This window comes from Lutra lutra, chromosome 5, assembly GCF_902655055.1.
Source record: "Lutra lutra chromosome 5, mLutLut1.2, whole genome shotgun sequence".
NCBI lineage: Eukaryota > Metazoa > Chordata > Mammalia > Carnivora > Mustelidae > Lutra > Lutra lutra.
In genome coordinates this window covers 62,479,995-62,503,090 of record NC_062282.1, presented here as the reverse complement: position 1 = coordinate 62,503,090, position 23,096 = coordinate 62,479,995, and the positions used below count along the sequence as shown (strand labels likewise).

General features: G+C 46.1%; 1 protein-coding gene across 1 annotated transcript in view; it reads left to right on the top strand.

Annotated features, from left to right (window-relative positions):
- Nucleotides 1-23,096, top strand: part of SH3PXD2B (SH3 and PX domains 2B) — a 101,697-nt gene that overhangs the window by 47,912 nt on the left and 30,689 nt on the right. Inside the window, exons 4-6 of the mRNA XM_047729859.1 lie at nucleotides 576-652; nucleotides 11,740-11,831; nucleotides 15,804-15,829. Coding sequence (XP_047585815.1) covers nucleotides 576-652; nucleotides 11,740-11,831; nucleotides 15,804-15,829 — 195 coding nt within the window. The remainder of the gene's footprint in view (nucleotides 1-575; nucleotides 653-11,739; nucleotides 11,832-15,803; nucleotides 15,830-23,096) is intronic.

Genomic DNA, 23,096 nt, shown 5'->3' with positions numbered 1-23,096 from the left:
GTCATGATCCCAGGTCCTGGGTTCAAGCCCCACATCGGGCTGTCTGCTCAGTGGGGAGCCTGCTTCCTCCTCTCTCTCTGCCTGCCTCTCTGCCTACTTGTGATTTCTCTCTGTCAAATTAAAAAAAAAAAAAATTGTATTAAAAAAAAAAAAAGACTAGGCATAGGACAGAGGAGAAAAGGAGGTTGAACTGTTAGGTGGAACATATCATTGTCCTTCTACTGCTTACTCCATCTGAGAACCCAAGAGTTCGATCATCAGATCTAACCTTTCTTCTTCATCTGGTAGGAGCCCCCTCCTTTCCCAGGATTTATCCAGCCTCTCTCATCTCACCAAAATTTGCCTCCTGGGCTCCACTCCCTCAAGCCCTTGTACTTGAGCTGTGAACAAGTCTTTGGAGGGCCATGGATGGCGTCCTTCAGGCCCTGTGGCCATCCAGCAGGGGATATTAATGGAAGCCAGGAATTTGGGTACCACTCAGACATACCACAGGCAGCCACATCCACACCCTCCAGGTTTGCTGAGAACTTACCATCACCCCCTTACAATACAGTGTGTGCTCTCCTCCTCTGCAGGCAAAATTCTCTTCCGACGGAGCCATATCCGGGACGTGGCCGTCAAACGCCTCATACCGATTGATGAGTACTGTAAGGTAAGTCTAAGAAATGCTAACACTTCCCTGCATTTTGTATCTTCCCTTTGAGTTGTTTCTTTTCTTCTTTTCCCTTTCTGGCTACAGAAATAGTCATTGTTAGCAATTCGCAGCTAAAAGAAACGTAAAATCAGCAAATCAACCACCTATGAGTCCTCAGAGGCAAAAATTATTAAGGTTTCTACGTTTCCTTTCTAGTTTTTCTCTCTATGTGCATTTCTTCATGGTGTTGACACCACCCCATATGTGTTATTTTTGTGGCTCTTTCTTTTTTAATATTGTGATATAAGAATTTCCCAATGGTATAAAAACATCTTCTTGAGCCTACTTTAAATGACTGCATAGTGTTCCGCTGAGTGTTAATATTCCAGAAGTTACTCAGTCCCTGTCATTGGACGGGGCAGCTGGCTTCCAATCCCTTGAATGTTCTAAACCACAAGGGGCCTGCCTTTTGCTTAGATCTCCTTTGATTTGTGGCTGTGGTTGGGAAAGAAGCATGCTTTTCCTTTGTTTAGGTTCCCTTATCTTAAGTATTTATTTCTTGAACTTAAAATCACTAACAGTTCTGATTGAGAAGGGTGGAAATAGCAAGAAATGCCTTAACAGTGGGGCAGCCAGTGCTCTCTCTCCCAGAGACTGGAAACAGAGCAAGTATATTTGTTCTTCTCACTTCTGTCTTACATTTTCCTGGAGGTTCTAGCCAGCGTAAGAAGGCAAAAAAGAAAATAAAAGGCATACAGTTTGGAAAGGAAGAAATAAAACTGCCTTGATTCACAGATGATATGATTCTGTTGTAGAAAATCATAAGGGATCCACAAGGGAAAAAAAACTACTAGAACTAATAAACAAGTTTAGTAAGATCATAGGATACAAGATCAATATAAAAAAATCAATTGTGGAGGCACCTGGCTGGCTCCTTCGGTGGAATGTGAGACTCTTGATCTCAGGGTCGTGAGTTCAAGCCCCATACTGGGCATGGAGCCTACTTGAATAAATAAATAAATAAATAAAACTCTTTCCTTATAAAAAACAATCAGTTGAACCTCTAAAGACTAAGCATGAACAATCCAAAAATGAAATTAATCATTCTACTCACAATAACATAAAAAAGAATAAAATACTTAGGAATGAATTTAAGAAGTACAAGGTTTATACGTTGAAACTACAATACACGGTTGAAAGAAATTAAACCAGCTCTGAAGTAATGGAGAGACATTCCATACCCATGGACTAGAAGACTCAACAATGTTAAAATGGCAATTCTTACTACTCAGCCATCAACAAGAATGAAATCTTGCCATTTGCAATGACACGGATGGAACTGGAGGGTATTACGCTAAGTGAAACAAGTCAGTCAGAGAAAGACAAATACCATATGATTTCACTCATACGTGGAATTTAAGAAAACAAAACAAACCTGCAATGGAGGGGGAGACAGAAAGGCAAACCAAGAAACAGACTCTTAACTACAGAGAACAAACTGATGGTTACCAGAGGCAAAGAGGTTGGGGGACGGGTGAAATAGTGATGGGGGTTAAGGAGCACACTTGCTGCGATGAGCACCGGGTAATGTATGGAAGTGCTGCATCACCGTATCATACCCTAAAATTAATATTATACTGAATGTTCACTAACTGGAACTTAAAGAAAAACTTTAAAAAATCTAGGAGAATAAATTAGAATTTGGGGGTCAGGATGAATTTCTTAATGAGAACAGTGTGTGTGTGTGTGTGTGTGTGTGTGTGTGTATTATATACACTTGGAATTTGTAGAAATTGATATGAAAAAGACAACCATACAGGGAAAATGGGCAAAGGACAGGGTTGGAAATATAAAAGAAAAAACAAAAACAAACAAAAAAGCCCAATGACAAACAATAACAAAAAAGATACAAAATAAAATAAAATGGCAGTTCTCCCCCAGTTGATCTCTATATAATCTCTGTCAAAATCCTAGTAAGCTTTTTTGTAGAAATTAACAAGCTGATCCTAAACTGCGTAGAGAAATGCAAGGAACCCAAAATAGCCAAAACAATTATGAAAAAGAAGAATAAAATTAGAAGCTTGTAGTACCCATTTCAAAACTTCTACAAAAGCTACGGTAATCAAGACAGTGTGGTACTGGCATAAGGGCAGGCACATAAATCAGTGGGACAGAAATGAGATCCTCGAAATAAACTTTTGTGAAACATGGTCAATTGATTTTCAGCAGTAGTGCCAAGAAATTCAGTAAGAGAAGGATAATCTTTTTAACAGTGTGGGATAATAGAACATCCATACGCCAAAAGGAAAAAAATTAAGTTGGATCCCTACCTCATACCGTGCACAAAAATCAACTCAAAATGGATCACAGACCTAAACATAAGAGCTAAAATTATAAAACTTCTAGAAGAAAACATAGACGAAAATCTTCATGATCATGATTTAGGCAGAGAGTTCCTAGACAGGACACCAAAAGAGAAAAATTGATAAATTGGGCTTCATTAAACTTCCGAACTCTGTACTTCAAAAACATTGCTTGAAGAAAATGAAAAAATATGTCACAGATTAGGAGAAAATATTTGTAAATCATATCTCTGACAAGGGACTTGTATTGAACCTATATAAAGAACTCTTAAAACTCAACCATAAAGATGACCCAGTTTTAAAACAGACAAAAGGGGTGCCTGGGTGGCTCAGTCGGTTAAGCGTCTGCCTTCAGCTCAGGTCATGATCCCAGGGTCCTGGGATCAAGCCCCACATCAGGCTTTCTGCTCAGCAGGAAGCCCGCTTTCCCAGCTTCCCCCACCCCCATTTCTGTTCCCTCTCTCGCTGTGTCTTTCTCAGTCAAATAAATAAATAAAATCTTTAAAAATAAATAAATAAAAATAAAAATAGACAAAAAAGATTTGAGTAGAAATTTCACCCAAGAAGATGCATGATGGTTATTAAGGCTGTGAAAAGGTGTTCAGCTTCATTAATCATTAAGCAATGAGAAATCTGCAGAGCCATGGGAATGGCTATAATCCATCCACAAGGCAGCAAAACCAAGAGCTGGTGAGGATATGGAGAACCTGGACACATGATAGGACATTCTGGTGGGGATACATGATCGGAAGCCACTTGGGAAAACTTCAGCACTTTCTTCCACAAGTGAAATTGACCATGTGGCCACTCTTAGGTATCCAGAGAATTGAAAACATGTCCACACAAAGACTTGGATGTATATGTTTGTAGTAGTACCAGTTCATAATAGCCAAAAACTGGAAGCAATCCAGATGTCCATCATCAGGTACACAGATAAAGAAAATGTGGACTCTCCATACAATGAAATATTTTTCAACAATAAAATGCAGTGAAATCCTGAAAAATGCTGCAAGTTGGATGAATCTCAAACCCATGATGCTGAAAGAAGCCAGATACAAAAGACGACGTGTTGCGTGATTCTATCTACATGAAATGTGCAGAAAAGGCAACTTTATAGAGACGGAGAGCCGATCAGTGGTTTCCGAGGCCTGAGGACAGTGCAGGCAGAGATGGACCACACGTTAGGTGGGGGAAATTTTTGAGGTGATGGAAAAGTTCTAAAACTAGGTTGCAGTGATGGCTGCACAACTCTATAATTTACTAAAGTCATTGAATTGTATCCTTCTAATGGGTGGGTTTTATGATACATAAATTATACTTCAATACATCTTAAAAAAAAATATAAAGGGGGGCATGCGGTATGGGGATAGATGACCCTTGTCTTGGCAGGAGACATCACGTGGGCAGAAGAATCACTCCTGATCACTCCTGTCTTCTCCTTGCCAGACATGACCTCATTTCACCCCTCCAACAACCTTAAGAAATAGGTTTTATTATTCCCATTGTGTAGACGAGGAAACAGAGGCCCAACAAAGTTCTCTCTCTTTCCCTGTGCCCAAAATGAATAAATAAATGTTTTTTTAAAAAATCCTGGAATAAAAAGAGATAGCAGCTCCCTGCATCTGGCTGGTGCTTGGAATGGTATAGAGATCATGAATTCACCTGGATTCTGGATTTGCCATAGGGAAGAAATGGCTTATGTCGTGTGAGCCATATGGAAGTTACCACTCCCTACTATTAATGCATCATAAGGAGCAGAACAGATATTTTGGGGTTTGGGTTGGCCAAATTCCCCAGCCTGGCTTCAAGGGAACTGCCTCCTGGAAGGAGATGAAACCGTCTATTCACAAAGTCTGCAAAATCTTTTACAGACTACACAGACTTACTTAACATTTGAGTATCTGTTATTAACATTGTTGTGAGCTGACTTAAGCCAATTTAATCTATAACTATTAGCTTTATTTTAGTAGAAATTGGTAATCTCCAGTAGGTAAAGATAGACAAAGGCTGTGTGTATCCCAAATCTAATTCCAACTAGGAAGAAACTTTCTGCTCTATTAGATCTGTTATAAAGTTACAGTAATTAACATAATATGGTGTTGGCACAAGGATAGGCAGACCATTAGAACAAAATAGAGAAGCCAGAAACAGAACTGTGTGTTTTGGGATGCTTTAATATTGGCAAAAGCAGCCTGGCAGGTCATTGAGGAAAGGGTGGATTCCTCAGTAAGTGGGAATCCTTATGGGAAAAAACAAAGCAAAACAAAACAAAACAAAAAAAGGTAACTAACCCCTGCCTCACACCACACATGTAATCATTTCCAAGGAAATTAAAGACTTAAATGTAAGAGGCAATAGTATAAAAGGTTTTAGAAGATAAAAACGGGGTGGGGGGATACTTTATAATCTCTAGGTATAGAGAGATTTTTAAAGACACAAAGTACCAACCATAAAAAGACAGATTTATTTGACTACATTAAATTTAAGATTCTGTTTATTGAAGAACACAGTGAAAACAGGACTTGGCCAAATTCTGCCACATATACAAGCATTTATTATCAAGCAGCTCCCTAAACAGCCTCTCAAGTTGTTCTGTAAGCTTACTGAAATATCAGCTGTCGGTCTGACACCACTTTGCATGGACATTTCCTCGAGACAAATGGAATGATAGCCCAGTGCCAGGATCAGCTAATCCCACCCTGGTCTGACAGTAAAATCCCCTAGAAGAGACAGAACACAGAGGACTCGGAATCCTAGACCCAGTGCACCATTTTGGAGGATGGATTTGCCACATTCTTTTCATGCAAGGACCAGAGTAGCTGAGAATATTTCTAGAGCATCCCTCATTTTGCCAGTAAAGAGTATCATTTCTAACAACTGTCGTGATGGTAAATAAAAGCTGTGGTGTTGGTCAGAGGTCAAGAAAACTGAAGCCATGAAGTAGCCTTTTCTAGAGTGAGGACTTGTGAGTAGAGCTCTTTACTTGCCGAAGTGTTCATTTTTGATGAAGATTCAGATTTTTACTAACCATTATTGGGGTGTAACTTAAATCTAACATACACACATAAACAGACAGACAAACACATGAGTGTGTTTGCCCATACTGTAGTATTTTATTTTTTTTTTTTTTTTAGACTTTTTTTTTTTTTTTTTAAGATTTTATTTATTTATTTGACAGAGAGATCACAAGCAGGCAGAGAGGCAGGCAGATAGAGAGGAGGAAGCAGGCTCCCTGCTGAGCAGAGAGCCCCATGCGGGGCTCGATCCCAGGACTCTGAGATCATGACCCGAGCCGAAGGCAGCGGCTTAACCCACTGAGCCACCCAGGCGCCCCATACTGTAGTATTTTAAAGTAAATGACAGGCAGTCTAATGGCAGAGTTTACCAGACACCTCCTGTCAAGATTTTTACTGTATACTACCACCTGTATTGTTGTTATTATTATTATTATCATCATTATTATTATTTTTAAAATTACCTCACTTTTTTAACTTCTTAAAAATATACTCTTTGGAGGAAATTTTACAATACACCATAATATAAAATTGCTAAAACTTGCCATAAAAATAAAAGTAAGAGCAATGAAACAATAGCAACACAGGATAGGTCTTTAAATCTAGCCAGCTGCCGCTGCCTGCCTACCCAAGGCCCCTCACTGCCTGGTCCTGCTCTTTTTTTTTTTCTTTTTTCTTTTTTCTTTTTAAAGGCTTATTTATTTATTTACTTATTTATTTTAGAGAGAGCATATGCCAGTGAGGGCTGGGGGAGGGGCAGAGGGAGAGAATCTTTAAGCAGATCCCTTTCTGAGCACGGAGCCCCACATGGGGCTCGATCCCATGACCCATAAAGTCATGTCCTGAGCCAAAACCAGGAGTTGGATGCTCAACTGACTGAGCCACCCAGGCCCCCCAACCTCGTCCTGCTCTTAAGAGGCAAGTTAGGAAGGAAAGCTTTTTCTTCCAGGAATTTCCCAGTTTTCGGTCTTATGTTAAACTCTTTAATCCATTTGGAGTGGATTTTTGCATGTGGTGTAAGATAAGGACCCAGTGTCATTCTTTTGCTTGTGGATGTTGTTCTCCCAGCACCATCTGTTGAAGAAACTCTCCCTTCCTCATTGTATGTTCTGGGAGCCTTCTTCAAACACCAGTTGCCCGTATGTGTGGATTTATTTGAGGGCTCTTGGCAGTGATTTTGTGGATGTAATACCAAAAGCAGAGGCAACAAAAATAAAAATAAATAAGTGGGACTATATCAAACTAAAAGGCTACAAAACAAAGGAAATAATCAACAGAGTAAAAAAAGCAACAAACAAAATGGGAGAAAATATTTGCAATTCATCTATCTGTCAAGGGGTCAATCTTCAAAATATATAAAGAACCCATATATCTCAATCGTAAAAAAGGTAATAACCTGACTTTAAAATGGGCTAAGACCTTGAATAGACATTTCTCCAAAGAAGATACACAAATAATCAGCTGGTATATGAAAAACTGCTTAATGTCACTCATCATCAGGGAAATGGATATCAGAACCACAACGTCAGGATGGCTATTACAAAACACAAAAACAAAAAACAAGTGTTGGTAAGGATATGGAGACATTGGAACACTTGCACACTGTTGGTGGGAATGTGAAATGCAGCCGCTATGAAAAACAGTATGGAAGTTCTTCAAAAAATTAAAAATAGTGCTGTCATATGATCCGGCAATCCCACTTCTGGGTGTACAGCCAAAGAAATTGAAGTCAGGGATCTGGAAGAGAGATTAGCACTCCCATGCTGGTGACAGCACTGGGAAGAAACTTTCTGCTTCACTAGACCTGTTACAAAGTTACAGTGATTAATGTAGTCTGGTGTGGGAACCGAGTGGTGGAAACAACCTAAGGTGATAGATACATAGGACAGAATACTAGTCCGCCTTCAAAAAGGATATTCAGACATACATCACAGTTGGGTGAACCTAAGGATGCCGTGGGAAATGAAATAAGCCAGTCTCAGAATGATAAAATCCTACATGATCCCACTTCCGTGATCTGAAATCGTCCAACTCAGAAGCACAGAGCAAATTGGTAGTTGCCAGGCAATGTAGGGACAGAAAACTGCAGAGCCTACTAACTGATGGGCGTGAAGTTTCGGTCAAGCAAGAGGAGTAAGCTCTAGAGATCCCCAGTACGACACCCAGCCATACGGTATCACGTACTTAAAATTTGTCACAAAGGATAGATCTCGTGAGTGTTCTTATCACACCAAAAGGAAATTTTAAAAATAGAGAGAGAAGTGGTCATTCTCTGGGACATTCATTTTGAAGTTCAAGGGGACTGAAAGAACTGAGAAAACTCAACCCCTCGCTGGGCAAGGCACTGTTACCTAACAAGGCTGTCTTGCTAGCTCTAGAAGCACCACCCGGAACTACCATTCAGCCGTACTTAATTGATACAATACTGAGGCAGAGAGTTAACGTTGTCAAGCAGTTAGTGTACGATGGAAACCTTAACTCACTCATTCGGTAGCACGACCTTCCAGGGGGGTGTTTGTGGTTTCCATTTTACAGATGAGCAAACTGAGGCTCAGAGAGGTGATGGGACATGGCCAGAGCTAGAATCAAGAGCTGGGTCCGTCTGACCTTTTATCATGACTCTCCGCAAACGGGACTCGTTCTGCTCACCTCTCCTCTCGTCCCTGCCATCGACCAGCCACATCTATCCACAGGGCCAGGATTCTATCCAGGGTAGAAACGAGTTTTCCTGGAACTGTGGTTCTTTGTTTTCACTGACCGAACACAAGACAATTCTGGAGTATTTCAGAAGCAGAATTATTTCTGTGCCCCAGGTCACGTTTTTATTGTTAGCCTGTCCTTCCAAAATGAAAGGGGCAAACATCAAAGCATTGGGTGCCGCCTTTTATTAGGAGCTTGGCTGTATTTGATGGTTTGGGGGTTTGGCTTTTACTTCCTAGGAATTGCTCAAAACCAAAAGGGAACTTGGCATTGTCAGGAGGTTTCCGTGGGCCTCGTTGTCCCTTCCCTCACTGGTTCTTTCAGAGCCGCTGCTCATTTCATCAGGGATCACCCTGGGAGGCCCACCATAGGTGGAGGCCATGGCCACCTCAGGGCCGACCCTGCTCCCCCCAGAAAGGGCCATGCGGCCACACCTAGCATTTCCCTCATGGCATTGATCCAGTGAATACACTAAACAGGTTATCAGAGAATCCCCAGCACTTTCTAGACCTATAGGGAAGGTGCAGGGGAAGAGCCACATAGCCATGCCCTCCGTGGATTCGGGGTCGAGGAGCTGGAGTCGGCCAACCCTGGGCTCTCCGATCCTACCTACTTCACCAGAGCTTCCGTTTCCCCATCTCTGAAATGGGCCAGCCCTCCCAGCATTACATGGAATGACACAGACGAGGGCGTTTCGGGAGCCGTCAAGTGCTGAGCCGACATAAGGGAATGGTGTTACTGAAGTCTGGGGGCAGCCACAAGATTTCTGCGCACAAAGCAGCTAAGACGCACCATGGTCCAGCATATAATCAGCTCTTTCATTATGTGGTTCTGACTGTATGAGCTGCGGGATTTCAGAGGAAGGAGAGACCCACCGGGCCCCCCAACACAGCGGCTCATCCCAAGCAGAATGAATCCTCCAAACCAGAAAGAGAAGGAGGTCAGAAGCCAAAGGCAGGGGAGGGAAGTGCCTGCTCTCTCCCTCTTGGGCTCTCTGCCTCCAGCCTGGAAAAGATCAGTCCCTGGGGATTGGCTGCAGAACAGGAGGTACGTCGAGGCTAATTAAATCAGTGAGCCACAAAATAGCAGGCCCTTCACCCCAGAAGGTAAAGCTTGGACAGTGACTAGGGAGGTCACCCTACTAAAACATGTCTACCCACCTCACATCTTCTTCTTTAGATCTGAGACAGCTCGAACCTAGGCATTTGTCTGAAAGCCTGAGCCGGACTCAAAGGCTATATAGGGTCAGCTACCCAGGTGACCATCAGTGGGTGAATGAGTAAACAGAACGTGGCCTATCTGTACAGTGGAATATTATTCAGCCTTGAAAAGGAAGGAAAGTCCAGCACCTGCTACGACATAGATGAACCTTGAGACCATTAGCTAAATAAAAGCAGCCCGGCACAAAAGGACAAATACTGTATGATACCACTTAGACAAGGTGCTTAGAGTCATCAGAATCATACAGACAGAAAATAGAATGGTTGCCAGGAGCTGGAGGAAGGGGGGACTATTTAATAGGTACAGGGCTTCAGTTCTGCAAAACAAAGCATTCTGGGGATGGAAGATGGGGATGGTTGCATAACCAGGCGAATGTACTTAATGCCACTGAACGGTGCGCTTAAAAATACTTAAGATGATGGAGCATCTAGCTGGCTCAGTCGGTAGAGCATAGGACTCTGGGTCTCCAGGTCATGAGTTTTAGCCCCGCGTAGAGCATGGAACCTACTTAAAAAGAATGATGAAGATGGCAGGTTTTTTGTGTATTTTACCACAATTAAAACTTTTCAAAAATCAGAAAAATAAATCGAAATACCCCTGAAGCCCAGAGGAAGGTACCAGTGGAGACTCCCATCTGTCTCTCCGTTAGTCCAGCCCAGCCTCGTGTCAGGGATGGAGTATCACTTTGCAGGGGATGAATGGGAGGTGAGCTTTTAGGGGCTTGTTATATAGAAAATAGAGGACGTGTTTATCTCCACTCCCAACTCACTCAGCACCTGCAGGAGGCACATGAGAGGCACCCAGGAACGAGGCCTTCTGTGGAGAGGAGCAGAGTCCTGCGTCCCTCAGGAGCATGCCCTGGTGGGCTGAAATGGCTGGCAGAATTGCACGTGCTGTTTACATCTGTGCATGTGTGCGTGATGCAGCTCTCCTGCCCCGCAATCTGCATCCTCGGGACCTGGGCCAGAAGGGGCTTAAATAAAGATCGGTTGCCCTGAGCTCTTTATTCATGATGGAGCGTCGTCATAGTTTCTTATCCTTTCCGGTTGGGGGTGCGTCCCATCCTTTCGTATTGGACATGTCGACCCAGAGATCGTGTCTGTTGAATCACTGAATGGATGCCCCTTGGGAGCTGAATGGGCACAACGAATGCCTGGTCCCCTTTGTGCCCTCCACCCGCTTCTTATCCAACCTGCTGGCAGACATCTGAGGCTCCTTTAACTGATGAGCTAGGGTGGCAAATTAATATGGACTGGGGCAGTGACAGATGCCAAATGTCCAGTAACCTGGAACTTCTAACCTCTACCCAAGTCATAAAGCAGCACCCTCGCTGTAACACGGCAGATCTGTAACTTAAGACACGCATGCAGGCGTGTTGGAAACCAGCTTAGTGTTCACCAGTAGGCAGCTGGGTCAGTAACGTATGACACATTTGGGCAGTAGATACACTCAGCATCAAGTCGACGTGAAGTCATAGCAGAATAACGACATGCATGAAGTCCCCAGTTTCATGTTTTAGATAAATGTATACATGTTATTTGCTCAGCTATGCCCATAACATGTATGTGCGTGTGTGTGTGTACACAGTGTGTGTGCACACATGCATGTGTGTGTGGTCCCCAAAGCAGCACATTCTCAGACCCTACCCCAGATCTACTGAATCAGAGCATCTGGGCGTAGGACCCAGCTGTCTGGTTTCACAAGCTCCCCACGTGATTCTGATCATACCCAGGTTTGAGCAGTCCTGACTCATGCCATTCCTGATACCCCTTTCCTTCCTTTGGACTCATTCGTGTCTCTTCTCCAGGCCCTGATCCAGCTGCCCCCCTACATCTCTCAGTGTGATGAGGTGCTGCAGTTCTTTGAGACAAGACCCGAGGACCTGAATCCGCCCAAAGAGTAAGTTGGTGTGTGGACTTCCCCAGAACGTGCCCTCATGGCCGTGCCTGCTCCTCGGCCGGTTCCAAGAGGAGGTAGAGCAAAGGAAAAATTAAACTTGACCATCCTGATTGAGCCCTTGTGGGGTCTTGCTCCACGTGGCCCTCACCGAGGAAGGAAGCTGGTCCAGGGTCACTACTAGAATCCCTTACATGCCTCCACCTCCCAGGCACGCCTGGAGAGTGCTAAAAGCAGGAGCCTGGGTGCCCTTGGGGTGGGGCCTTGCCCACAAGGGTAAAGTTGCTCTTGAAGGATGTGAATGAATGAGTGACACAACCTGCTCGAGGTCTCAGCACTTGTGAGCAACAGGGCCAGGACCAGGATTTGGTCCTGATCATCCAGGGTCTAACACTGTCCAAAATGTTCACCCCAGCCCCTGCACAAGAGGAGAAAACACCCCCGGGTGCCTGTCAGTGCGTGCCCAGTGGGCCGGGCGGCCCAGGCACACTATAGAGACTCTCACCCCCTGCCTGCTGGCTTTACACATCAGGAGTTGATGGCACCCGTGGCCCTGCCAGCCCAAAACACTGACATACGCATTGTGCTTTTTAATAAGTTTAATTGAGGAAACCACTGTGTGTGTCTGCAGAAAGAAGTGTTCTCTCTAGTGGAGCGGTCTTGGGGCGGGAGAGGAGGCCAGCCCATAGGTGTGGGGTGGTCATGGGTCAAGCACCTGTCCGGAAGGGCTGAGAAGTGCCAGCCAGGTTCTTTAACCAGAGAGAGAGAGAGCAGGTGCAGATGCACACACAAGCACACATATGCACAAATAGAACAGCCACTAAAACTAAAAAACATAGCCTAGACTATAGCAGAGAAAGCACAGTGGGCCAGCCATGATAAGCTAACAGCATCCTGCTGGAGTGTATTATCTAGTCACAAGAGGCTTCCTGTGAAGAAGGAAGAGTTTCCAATCTCTCTGTCCCTTCCCTGCTATATGATGACCTTCAACAGGTGTCATGACTTCTCTGAGCTTCTGTTTCCTCATCCGTAAAGTGGTCTTGGCTAAAACTCCGATCCTGTCTTGGTTGTGAGGATTCAGTACCATCCTGCCCATAACGAGAGCCTGGCGCATGAGGGGTCCTTACCTGGTGATGCCTTCCTGTCTTTAAGCCAGGCTTTGACAGGGAAGGAAAGTGGGATGGCTGCCAAGGACCCAGGGGATGGCTCTGGGGCCACAGCGGGCAGTGAGTCTCACTCAGGTGGGCCTTGGTTGTGGGTTGAGGGAGGAGTGAAATAGCAGTGAAACAGTTGGTCCCTGGGTCAGGCTCCTGAAGCTCATACCCGAGTTAGGGTCTAAAATGGAAACTGGGGCTTGTTCCCAGCAGTCTTTAGGGAGACAGAAGATGGATTCCACATGGTGCTGTTAAATGAAGAGTTTTTGCTGTCCTGCATAGGAAAACTTGGGACCACCCCAAGCATGTCATACAGATACATACATAATGTGCCTGTGTGAGCCCACACGTGCTGCCGCAGCTTGAACCCAGGAGCCCCTTGCTTTCCCTGACTCGCGGCTCCAGCCAGGACAGCAAGACAAGCAGCAGGAATATAGGGCAGGCAGGAGCCCAGGATTTCAAGGATCCCAGACGGTGGCTTGGGTCACAGGCCTTGATGGCAACTCAGGCAGATGGAGCTTTACGCAGAGGCAGCCTTCAGGGACCTCTGTGGGTGTGTCTTGGAGCCGGCCGCTAAGAAGGAGACTTCACCGACCGTCCAGGCCAGGGTGTGGTCAGGAGCGTGGGCCCCAGCCGGGCTTCCTGGGTTCTGACGTTGGGTGGGATGCTTCACCTCTATGGGCCTCCGTACCTCCATCTGTGACATGGAGTGACCCTCAAGGGTTATAGTGAGGGTTCTTCGGGTGGGTGCAGATACAGCACTCCGAGCAGCACCCTGCACCCAGCAAGTACAGGTAAACGTGAGCTAGATTCTTCCACTGTTGCCCTCCCCCTCCCCCCACAGGGGCAATGAAGTTTAGCCCCACGGAGGTCATGCTCGTGGCCCAGGGACAGCACGACGGAGCAGCGCAGCCCAGCTCCGGGACCAGGCCCTGCTGCTCTGCTCCTCCCAGATGCACGGAGCGCAGCCCCTTTCTCAGGGATTGGCTTAGCCTCCTCACCCTCTCCTTCGAGGCCCTCAGTGACAGAGACAGGGTCATTACCCGTTGGCAAAAAAGCCAGACTTGAAAATCAGACCGAATTTGACGCTTCTCCAAAGAAGATACACAGATGGCCAATAAGTAGAGAAGAGGAGAAGCAGCCCAGCATCCTTAGTCACCAGGAAATGCGAATCCAAACCACAGCCGCTAGAATGGCTGGAACCAAAAAGCAGATATAGCAGAAAGGGCTGTGGAAGACGTGAAGGAACTGGCATCCGCGTGCGCTGCGGGCGGGCCCGTACGACGGTGCAGCTGCCGTGGGGGGCGGCCTGGTGGTTCCTCAAACGGTGAGACCTAGAGTTACCATGTGACCCGACGTTCCATTCCAGCGTAGAACCAAGAGAAATGAAAATATACGTCCACACAGAAGGCCGTGTACAAATGTTCCCAGAAGCATGATTCATAAGAGCCAAAACATGGAAACAACCCAGGGCCTGTCAGCTGAGGAACACATCAGCGAAGTGTGGTTTACCCACACAACAGGATTTTATTTGCCATGAGAAGGAATAAAATACTCATCCACGGTACAAGGTGTCGGGCCCTTGAAAACAGGCCACCTGAAAAAAGCCAGTCACAAAAAGCCTCGTACTCTATGATCCCATTCATATAAAATGTCCAGCGTAGACAAGTCACTAGAGACAGCAAGCGCCAATTCGCATTTGCCAGCAGTTGGGAGGAGTGAGAACGGCGAGTGACTGTTCATAGGTCCAGGGTTTCTCTTTGGAATGATGAATATTTTCTGGAATTAGATGATGGTGATGATTACACAACCTTGTGAATATCCTAAAAACCAGTGAACTCTACACTTCAGAAGAATGAATTTTATGGTGTGTGAATTATAGCTCAATTTTTAAAAAATTAGGTGGATCTGGGTTCAGCTTGTTACTTGCTAGCTGTGTGGCCTTAGGCAAGTTACCTAACCTCTCTGGGCCTCATTTTCCTCATCTAGAAAATGGGCATTAAAAGACTACTTATTTCCAAGGGTTATTATGACTATTAAATGAGTGAACTAAAAGTACCTAGCAAGATACTGGCACGGGGTAATAACATTTAGTAATTATTAGCTAATGTTACTGCTGCCATGACATCTGTCTCAACCCAACCATCCTGTTGCCTCCCTTTTCCCTTTATGATATAGGAAACCTTTTTACTAATGGGATAATTTACCTGAAAGTATTCTGTAATCCTTGATCTGTAATATTGTATCGGTAATGCAGTTGCATGTATAAATTCCAATGTGGTTGACAAATACAAGGGAGTCATTACTCATTCTTCTGTATGAATTCTAGCCCACAGCAGTGTTCTCTATGTCACCGCAAGAGAGATGTGTTTTTTTCATTGATTTCCAGACTTCTACCCAGTTTTCCTGCGTTCTGCTTACCACGTACCCCCAAAAGCTTTCTGCTCCATGAGTACAGCGCAGGGCAGCCCTAAGAAGCGGGGCAGGGCCTCTGCTAGGCCTGATGAGGTGGCATCTGGCTCAGTGCCACATGGGGGCCTAACATTGTTTTCATACTGCGTCCCCAACATCAGCCCCTCCCTAGGGCCCCCTACTCTGCAAATAAGAGTAGAGAGGCTGGTCTCCTGGGCACCAGAACACTTACAAGACAAAGGGAGCAAATGAAGAGGAATTCTTCCTTTTTCAAAGTCTGGGTCCCTGAGGCTGCCTCTGATTGTATTCACTGGCAGTGTTCTGGGCTGGAGAATCTCCTGTTCCTAATGGAGTAACTCAGGTCGGTACTAACTCATCATTCTCTCCCACCCCCTTCTTTCCTGTGCAGGGAGCATGTTGGGAAAAAGAAATCTGGTAAGAATATTTTCCATTTTCATTCATTCAATGTTCAACATACCCCTGCTGAGCACCTGTGATCGCTGGGCCCTGGGCACTGCCCAAGGGATACAGCATGTGACTGGTGGGTGGATGGATGGATGGATGGATGGATGGGTTGATGCCTGATTGATTGGTTGATACTCAACCCTGCTTACCCACCCCCACCCCAGCAAAAAGAAAGAAAGAAAGAAAGAAAAAGAAAGAAAGAAAGAAAGAAAGAAAGAAAGAAAGAAAGAAAGAAAAGAATTGGAGGTTGCTACATCCTATACCAAAAAGTTACAGACTGGATAAGACCTGCTGTCTTTCCCTGTGACTGCCTCAGAGGAGTAGGGGAGCCTGACACCCCCAACCACCTATAGGGGGTTAAGTACAGAAATGGGGTGCCTCACACCTGAGAGCATTCTTCCCAGGTGTGGAAGGGGTCAAAAAGAAGGGATGCTGGGTCTTGCAGAGTAAGCGGAAGCTTTCCCCAGAGAGAAGGACGGTTGGGGGTCGAGGAGAGCCACACAGGCGGGCTAGCCTCTGTTTTTCTGTTACTTGGACACTGTTCTGGGCAGAAACAGCCGCTCTTCCCAGCACCTCCAGCATTCACTCCCTTCTCCCGAGCTTCAGTTTCCTTCCTTCCCAGCCTCCCTTTCTCCTCCCTGGAAGCCACAGTTCTTCTCTCTAGAGAAAGAGAAGGTGGGGATTCGGGTGTGCACAAGGGGTGACTCAGTCCTTGCAGGCCTGGGGTTGATAACTTTAGATTCACAACAGTCTGACCGTTTCTTCTAGCGACCCAGGATTATCTGCCCTACCCCACCCCTGCCCCGATATCTGCAGAGTCCCCTGCCCATGAGCCCCACACCTGGAGCCAGCATGATCTTCAGAACTTCCAGAAGTCTAAGTTCTTTTATGCATCTCGGACTCCAGGAAGATTGAGGGCGTTGATAACGATGTAGGGAGAGAGGGGGCAAGCAGAGATTCCAGACGTGAAAAAGAATGCCTCCTCTCATGGCCCCTCAGTTCCCTTATCTGTAAAATGGGGATAATAATAGTAACCTGTCCTGGTGGGTCATCGTAGGATTTATAGTAATATGTATAAAGCATTTGGAACAATGCTTGGCATATTTTAAGTGCTCCGTGTATACTGCTGTCTCTATACTGCCACCATTAATTCAAAGCAACATGGGTGTCCCTGTCCAAATTCAACAGCTCTGGTCCCTTTACTGCCCCCTGGGTATAAGGGCTGTGGTCAACTTTACAGGGCCCAGGCCGTTCTTGAAAGGAAGAGTGGAGAGAAACTGGGACTCTTTCCCTCAAGGCCTGGCGTCTGGAACGAATGCCCGCCTTTCCCCAACCAGTCTGTTTATAGCTCCACTTCTGGGTTTAATAGGTACTGACCAGATCCACGGCATCCTGTTAGAGCTGCAGATGGTCCTTGAGCTCTGAGCATAATGATATGTTTCTTAGAAAAGAACAGAGAGGAGAAGAGTAACAGCCACTCTTGGGCTGGTCACAGAGTTTCTGGCTTTGAGTATGCAGAGACATTCCTGAAGGGAACGGCTAAAGGAGGAGAGGAGAGAGACAGCTCTGGTTTGCAGAAACCAAAATGTCTGGTCAGAACAGGCTTGATGAGGGGACTGGTCTGGAAAAGAGAAGAGGCTCTAATTTGTGGTGACGGCTGTTACATCATTCACCTGCAATGATGGGGGATGATTTATAGTTCAGCTGAATGGAAAATAGCATCTTTCTTCATTTAGGCTAACGACCCATGCTGGGATTAGCCTTAGTTTCTTATCTGACCTTTGAACACTTCCTTTATGTTAGAACTAGCCTTCTTGATTGACTGTGAAAGGGATTTCAGATTGACAGCCCAAACTCTGAGATTTCTGAGCCAGAACTCTGAATTGGAGAAAGCTCATCTCTTTCCAGAATTTGCTAGTCATGGCCGGCTGGCTGGCCTCTGCAGACTTTGGCTAATGTGGAATCAACTTCTGTTCATCCGGCAGGAAAAAAATCCTCCCACCAAATTTAAGAGGTCATCCGATTATTTAAAGAGCATCTTTCTTCTTGATTTTCCTACCCTTATTGCAATATTCTCTGATTTACTGGCTTTTTCAGCAAGACTGGCAGTATAGTGAATTTCGGGAAAGAAAATCCCACTTTACCATTACTCACTGTATTAGTCTGGCTTGGGCTGCCATAAGGAAAATACTATTGACTGAGTGGCTTAAACAACAGAAACTTATTTCCTCACAAATACGGAGCCTGGATGTCTGAGATCAAGGGCCAGCACCATCAGGTTCTGCCAAGAGCCCTCGACTGCTGCCTTCTCACTGTGTCCTTTCCCATGGCAGAAAGAGAGAGAGCAAGAACAAGTTCTCTGGTTTCTTTTCTAGTAAGGGCACTGTCCCCATCATGGGGGCCCCACCCTCCTGACCTCATCTGAACCTAATTACCTCCCAGAGGCCTGTCTCCAAATGCCATCCTATGAAAGTTAAGCCTTCAACATATGAATTTTGGAGGGACAAAATGCAGTGCATGGCAGTTACCATTAAAATTCAAGACATGTCACCATGAATCAAAACATTCCAGTTAGGAAGTTCTATGGTGTCTCAGGCAGTGTACCTCATGGGAATATTTTACGGCACTTCCTCGGTATTGAAATCACCCTTCCACTGTCAGACCTCTCTGTTGACCTGTTTCTTCTCTCCTTCCTTCTGGACCACAAGAATGATGTTCCTTACAGAGGAACACTTAGATTTCAAGCTTGCAGCTCCTAGTACTTAGCTACCTGTGTCAACTTCTAAGCGCTGCTATTACTCTGCATTGTAGAGCTTGGGCGCAATATCACAGTCCACCAGTAGGTGTCTCCACCTAGCACCTAACTGGCCTGAAGCTAGTTTGAGAATCCTGGTCAATCAAAGGAATGACGTTTTCATAAACTGAGGGCTCTGGGAAAAATGAAGGCAGAAGAACTGGTGCTGGAAAAGCAGCCCCAAGCACTCTCTTCCAACCACTTAACGACAGGAACTCCAGTGTAAAAGCTGCTGTCCTAGAAAAACAAGGAGGGAGAGGTTAGACGCAGGCGTGGCCCCTAGCAAGTCTTGGAGAAAGTGCCAGCCGAGCCCTGTGCCCAGTAGCAGATCTGCTCCTGCTGGCCCAGAGTGCTAAACCTTGCTCCCTGACTCCGCGTTTGCCTGGATTGGTGTCTCGTTTGCAGTGAGTCCTGTGATTTTCTGATTCTTTCACTGCTCTTCATTCTCCCACATCCCCTTGGCGGCCTGGTTGGGAAAGTTGGCACAGAAATGAATAGATCAGTCCATTGATCAAAATCCTGAAAATTGGTTGTGGTCCAAATGTACTGCCATCAGTGTTGTTCAGACTGCATGGCAACAGTGAGCTTTCTGGACCGAGTCACCAGACTTAACTGGATCCTGACTCCATCAAAGCTCTGTCCCTGCCTAGAGGCAAGAAGGAGTCGTCTTCAATTGCCGGTGAGATGGCCAGGCTTGCCATAACTGTCAGCATCATGTGCTCTTAGGAGGAGGCCTGAAGCCGTGCAAAGCAGAAGAGTTTCTAGAAGTTTCCCTTTGTCCTTTGTCCGTTCACTCCACAAATACCCCATTGAGTGTATACTAAGTGCTGAGTGAATGAGTCAGACACAGTTATTGATTAAGTGTTTATTAAGTACCTACTGTATGCCCGACAGTGCTCTCTCTAAGCCCCTGGGGAACACAAAGCTGAACAAGATGTGGCAAGTATCCCTCCAGTCTGGTAGGAGAAATAGATGGGTAAACAAAATAAAATATTGTAAGTGCTCTAAAGGAAGGCATTTTAGTTTATTTGTGGGGTAGGAAGTCCTTTAAAGGTGAGTTTTAGAATATTCTTTTTTTTTTTCCTTCAGATATTTATTGAGTCTAGTAGGTACCATGACGTTCTAGACCAGGGGTTGGCAAACATTTTCTCTTATGGGCCAGATAGTAAATATTTCAGGGTTTGCGGGCCCTGTCAATAATTTTTCCTTTGCCTCTCTCCTTTACAACCCTTTTAAAAATACAGAAGGTTTCCTGGAGTGCCTGGATGGCTCAGTCAGTTAGGCATCCAACTCTTGATCTCAGGGTCATGAGTTCAAGTCCCGCATTGGGCTCCACACTGGGCATAGAGCCTACTTTAAAAAAAAAATCTTTTCCTAATTCCCCTTGCACTGAACCAGACCGTGGGCCTGTGAGCCCTTAGACAGGGAATCCAACAGTAAACAGGAGACTGAGTCCCTGCATTCATGGGGCTTATGTTCTAGAGTAGAAAAACAGACAAAAAGGAAACAAGTAAATACACAGAATCTATGATTTTTTTTAAACACTGTGTTGAAATAAAACTAGGTGAGGCACTCAGCCCCACCATATGAGTTGTACAGAATATTGCTCCTGAATTCGGGACTGTCCTTTCCTTGCCTTTATATACATTAAACGTATGTGAATCTTTAAAAAAACAACAACAACAACAACAACTAGGTGAGGCAGTGCAAGGTGATCAGAGAAGATCATGATGAGATGCCATTTGAGCAGGAACCTAACCCATGCATTTACCTGTGTCACACGGGGGAGTGTGGAAAAGAAATAATCAGAGGGATTGGACAGGACCCCCTAGGCCCCTGGGTTTTTCCTGAGTGAGGTGGAGTCCATTACAGGGTTGTGAGCTTTGAGGAATGTGATCTAACACATCTTTTCAAAGGATCGCTGTGGCTGCTGTGTCAGGAACAGATTATAGCGGTCAAGGCTGGGGCAGGAAACCAGTTAGGAGGCTAAGAATAGGTGGTTCCCATTTGAATGCAGGGGAGAGAAGAAGGCATCCCGAGCGGGGAAAACAGCCCATGCAAAGGCACCTTCATGAGGTTTTATAGGTACAACAGGGATGGGGTAGCCAAAAGACAAGGTCATTAAGGCCAGCAGAGTTGATTGTAGAGAACCTGAGGGCAATTGGGAGCCATAGCAGATGCTGAGCAGTGAGCAGCGTGATCATAGAAGCATTTTTGGAGCGAGCACTCTACACTATGGAGTCAGAAACAGAGGGGCAGGATAGAGACCAGTTTTACACATCGTTCCCCCACCATCACCATCCCGAAGAATCCTCTCTCAGACCCTGGTGCAGAGGATGGAGCTCCTTGAGGATGGGAGTCAAGTCAGGGGACCCGGTGCTAAAAAGAAAGTACACTCCCATCAAACCTATGGCTGGATGAGAAAGAATCCATACCTGCCTCCAGGTGGCAGCAGAGAACCCCCAGGCAGGAGCACAACACTCCCGGACCTCCTGCGCCGAAGACTTGGACACATCTCTGAGAATTCACCTGGGCAGTGGGCACAGGTTGGAACTGACTGTGTAGTGGCTGCTTTTCTCCCATCTCTCCAGTTCTTCCTGTCAGGTTGAGAGCCAGGGAAGCACAGTTGCCTGGATATAGCACACCTGAGCCCCAGGTCGGAAGGGTAGCTGCATTCCTGGGGTTGTGATCCCTAAGGCAGGCTGTATCCTGGGATAAAAGCTTTAGACTCTGGTCTCTACCTGTTGCATCCTCTGGGGAAATTGTCCCCAGCTTGCAGTGGCTGGGAGCCTCCAGCAAGCCAGTGTCTGTCTCCACTCCCTCACCTGATAGGACCTCTGTGGGCAGAGTGCCCGGTGGTCCAGGATACTGTCGAGACTTCTGCTGTCGGGAGCTTCCAATCTCCTGGTGGCAGTGGGAGAGCCAGTAACAAGCCTGTTCAAAGGCTACTACTGACAGGCTCCGGTGGCTGGGCTGGCTGGGGTGCACTGTCGTGCTGGAGGCCAGGAGGGCGTCAGCCTAGCAGCCTGACCTTGGGAGAGGTGCTGGAGGAGGAGAGAAGATAGCCCAGAACGACACAAGCCTGATTGGTCCTGGGGGGACGCTCCTGGGGACGCACAGGGAAGGAAGGAAAGCGGACCTCAGACGACCCTTCCTTCCCTAGCACCTTTCCTTTCCTCATCTGCCTGCACCATGCCCCCACCACACTGGAGAGCCTCTGAGCCGGGTGAACCTGGGTCCCATCCAGCTTTCTCAGCACCCAGCTGTGGGACCCGAGGCAAGTCACTTAATGTCTCGGAGCCTCTCTTTTCTTGTCTATAAAAGGGATGTGGCCGTACCCACCTTCCAGGGTGGTTGTGTTGACACAGTTTTTGTACGATGTGTAGTTATGTATGGTGGCTTTCATGCGAAGCTCCTTTGCTCCCCACCTGCTCCCGAACCTTCAGTCTACATCTCCCATCTCTCTCCTCTGTTCTCTTTCTCTGTTCCCATGCTTTCTGCACCCAGGGTGGCCCTGGGACCCTCCCCGACTCCTGTTTCCCGCCATTACCCTCAGCTGGGAAGAGCCAAGAAGCAGTGACACTTCACCCTGCTACAATGCCCTATTCTGGTTTTCCACATCAGAGATTCAGAGCACATGGTTCTAACAAAGGGCTTTTGTGCTGCTTCTGGATGCCAGAGGCTGGGGCACACTGGTGTGCTGGTAAATAACTTAACAACCAGCTTTCTGATCGAGAGCACTGCTTTGTAGCATTTGCCAATATTGATGGTGTAAATACTCCCACTGTGGCCAGGTTCAAGCCACCAACAAGGCGTCACCCGACAGAGCCAGGAAGGGACCCACAAAATCAGCTCAGGGTGAGGTGGCCCTGGCACCCCACTCCATTACTGAGTTATTTGGACACAGAAGTGTGGGATTTCCTGGATATTGCAGTTGTTTATGGAAACAATAGGAGGCAATACTGTGAATCAGGACTTGCACAAAACCAGGGCCTTGTGGCCACAAATGTCTGCCTTCCCACCCCCTTCAGTCCGCTGCTCTCAAAGGCCTGTTTCCTTCTCTTTGGAATTTCTGAACTCGGATGTCCCTTTACATCACCCATGTCGTAGGATATCTTCCTTTATTAATCAGGTATGTCTTGGTGTTTCACCGGGACCACACAACTCCAGGAGGCACCATCCACATCGCATCCCGTGGAAACTGCCTTTCCTGGAGCACCTGTCCATGCCCGTCTCTTCCCGCTGCCACTGCCATGGTCCAAAGCCACCGTCGTCTCCTACCTGACAACCCCATGACCTGCATCTAGTCTCCTGCTTTCTTACTTGCCAGCCTCTAATCCGCGTTTCATGTGGCGGCCAGAATTATCTTTCTGAGGATGTAAATCTGTACTTGTCATTCCCTTCTTAACACCGTCTAGTGGCTTTCTACTCGAGGCTTAAAAA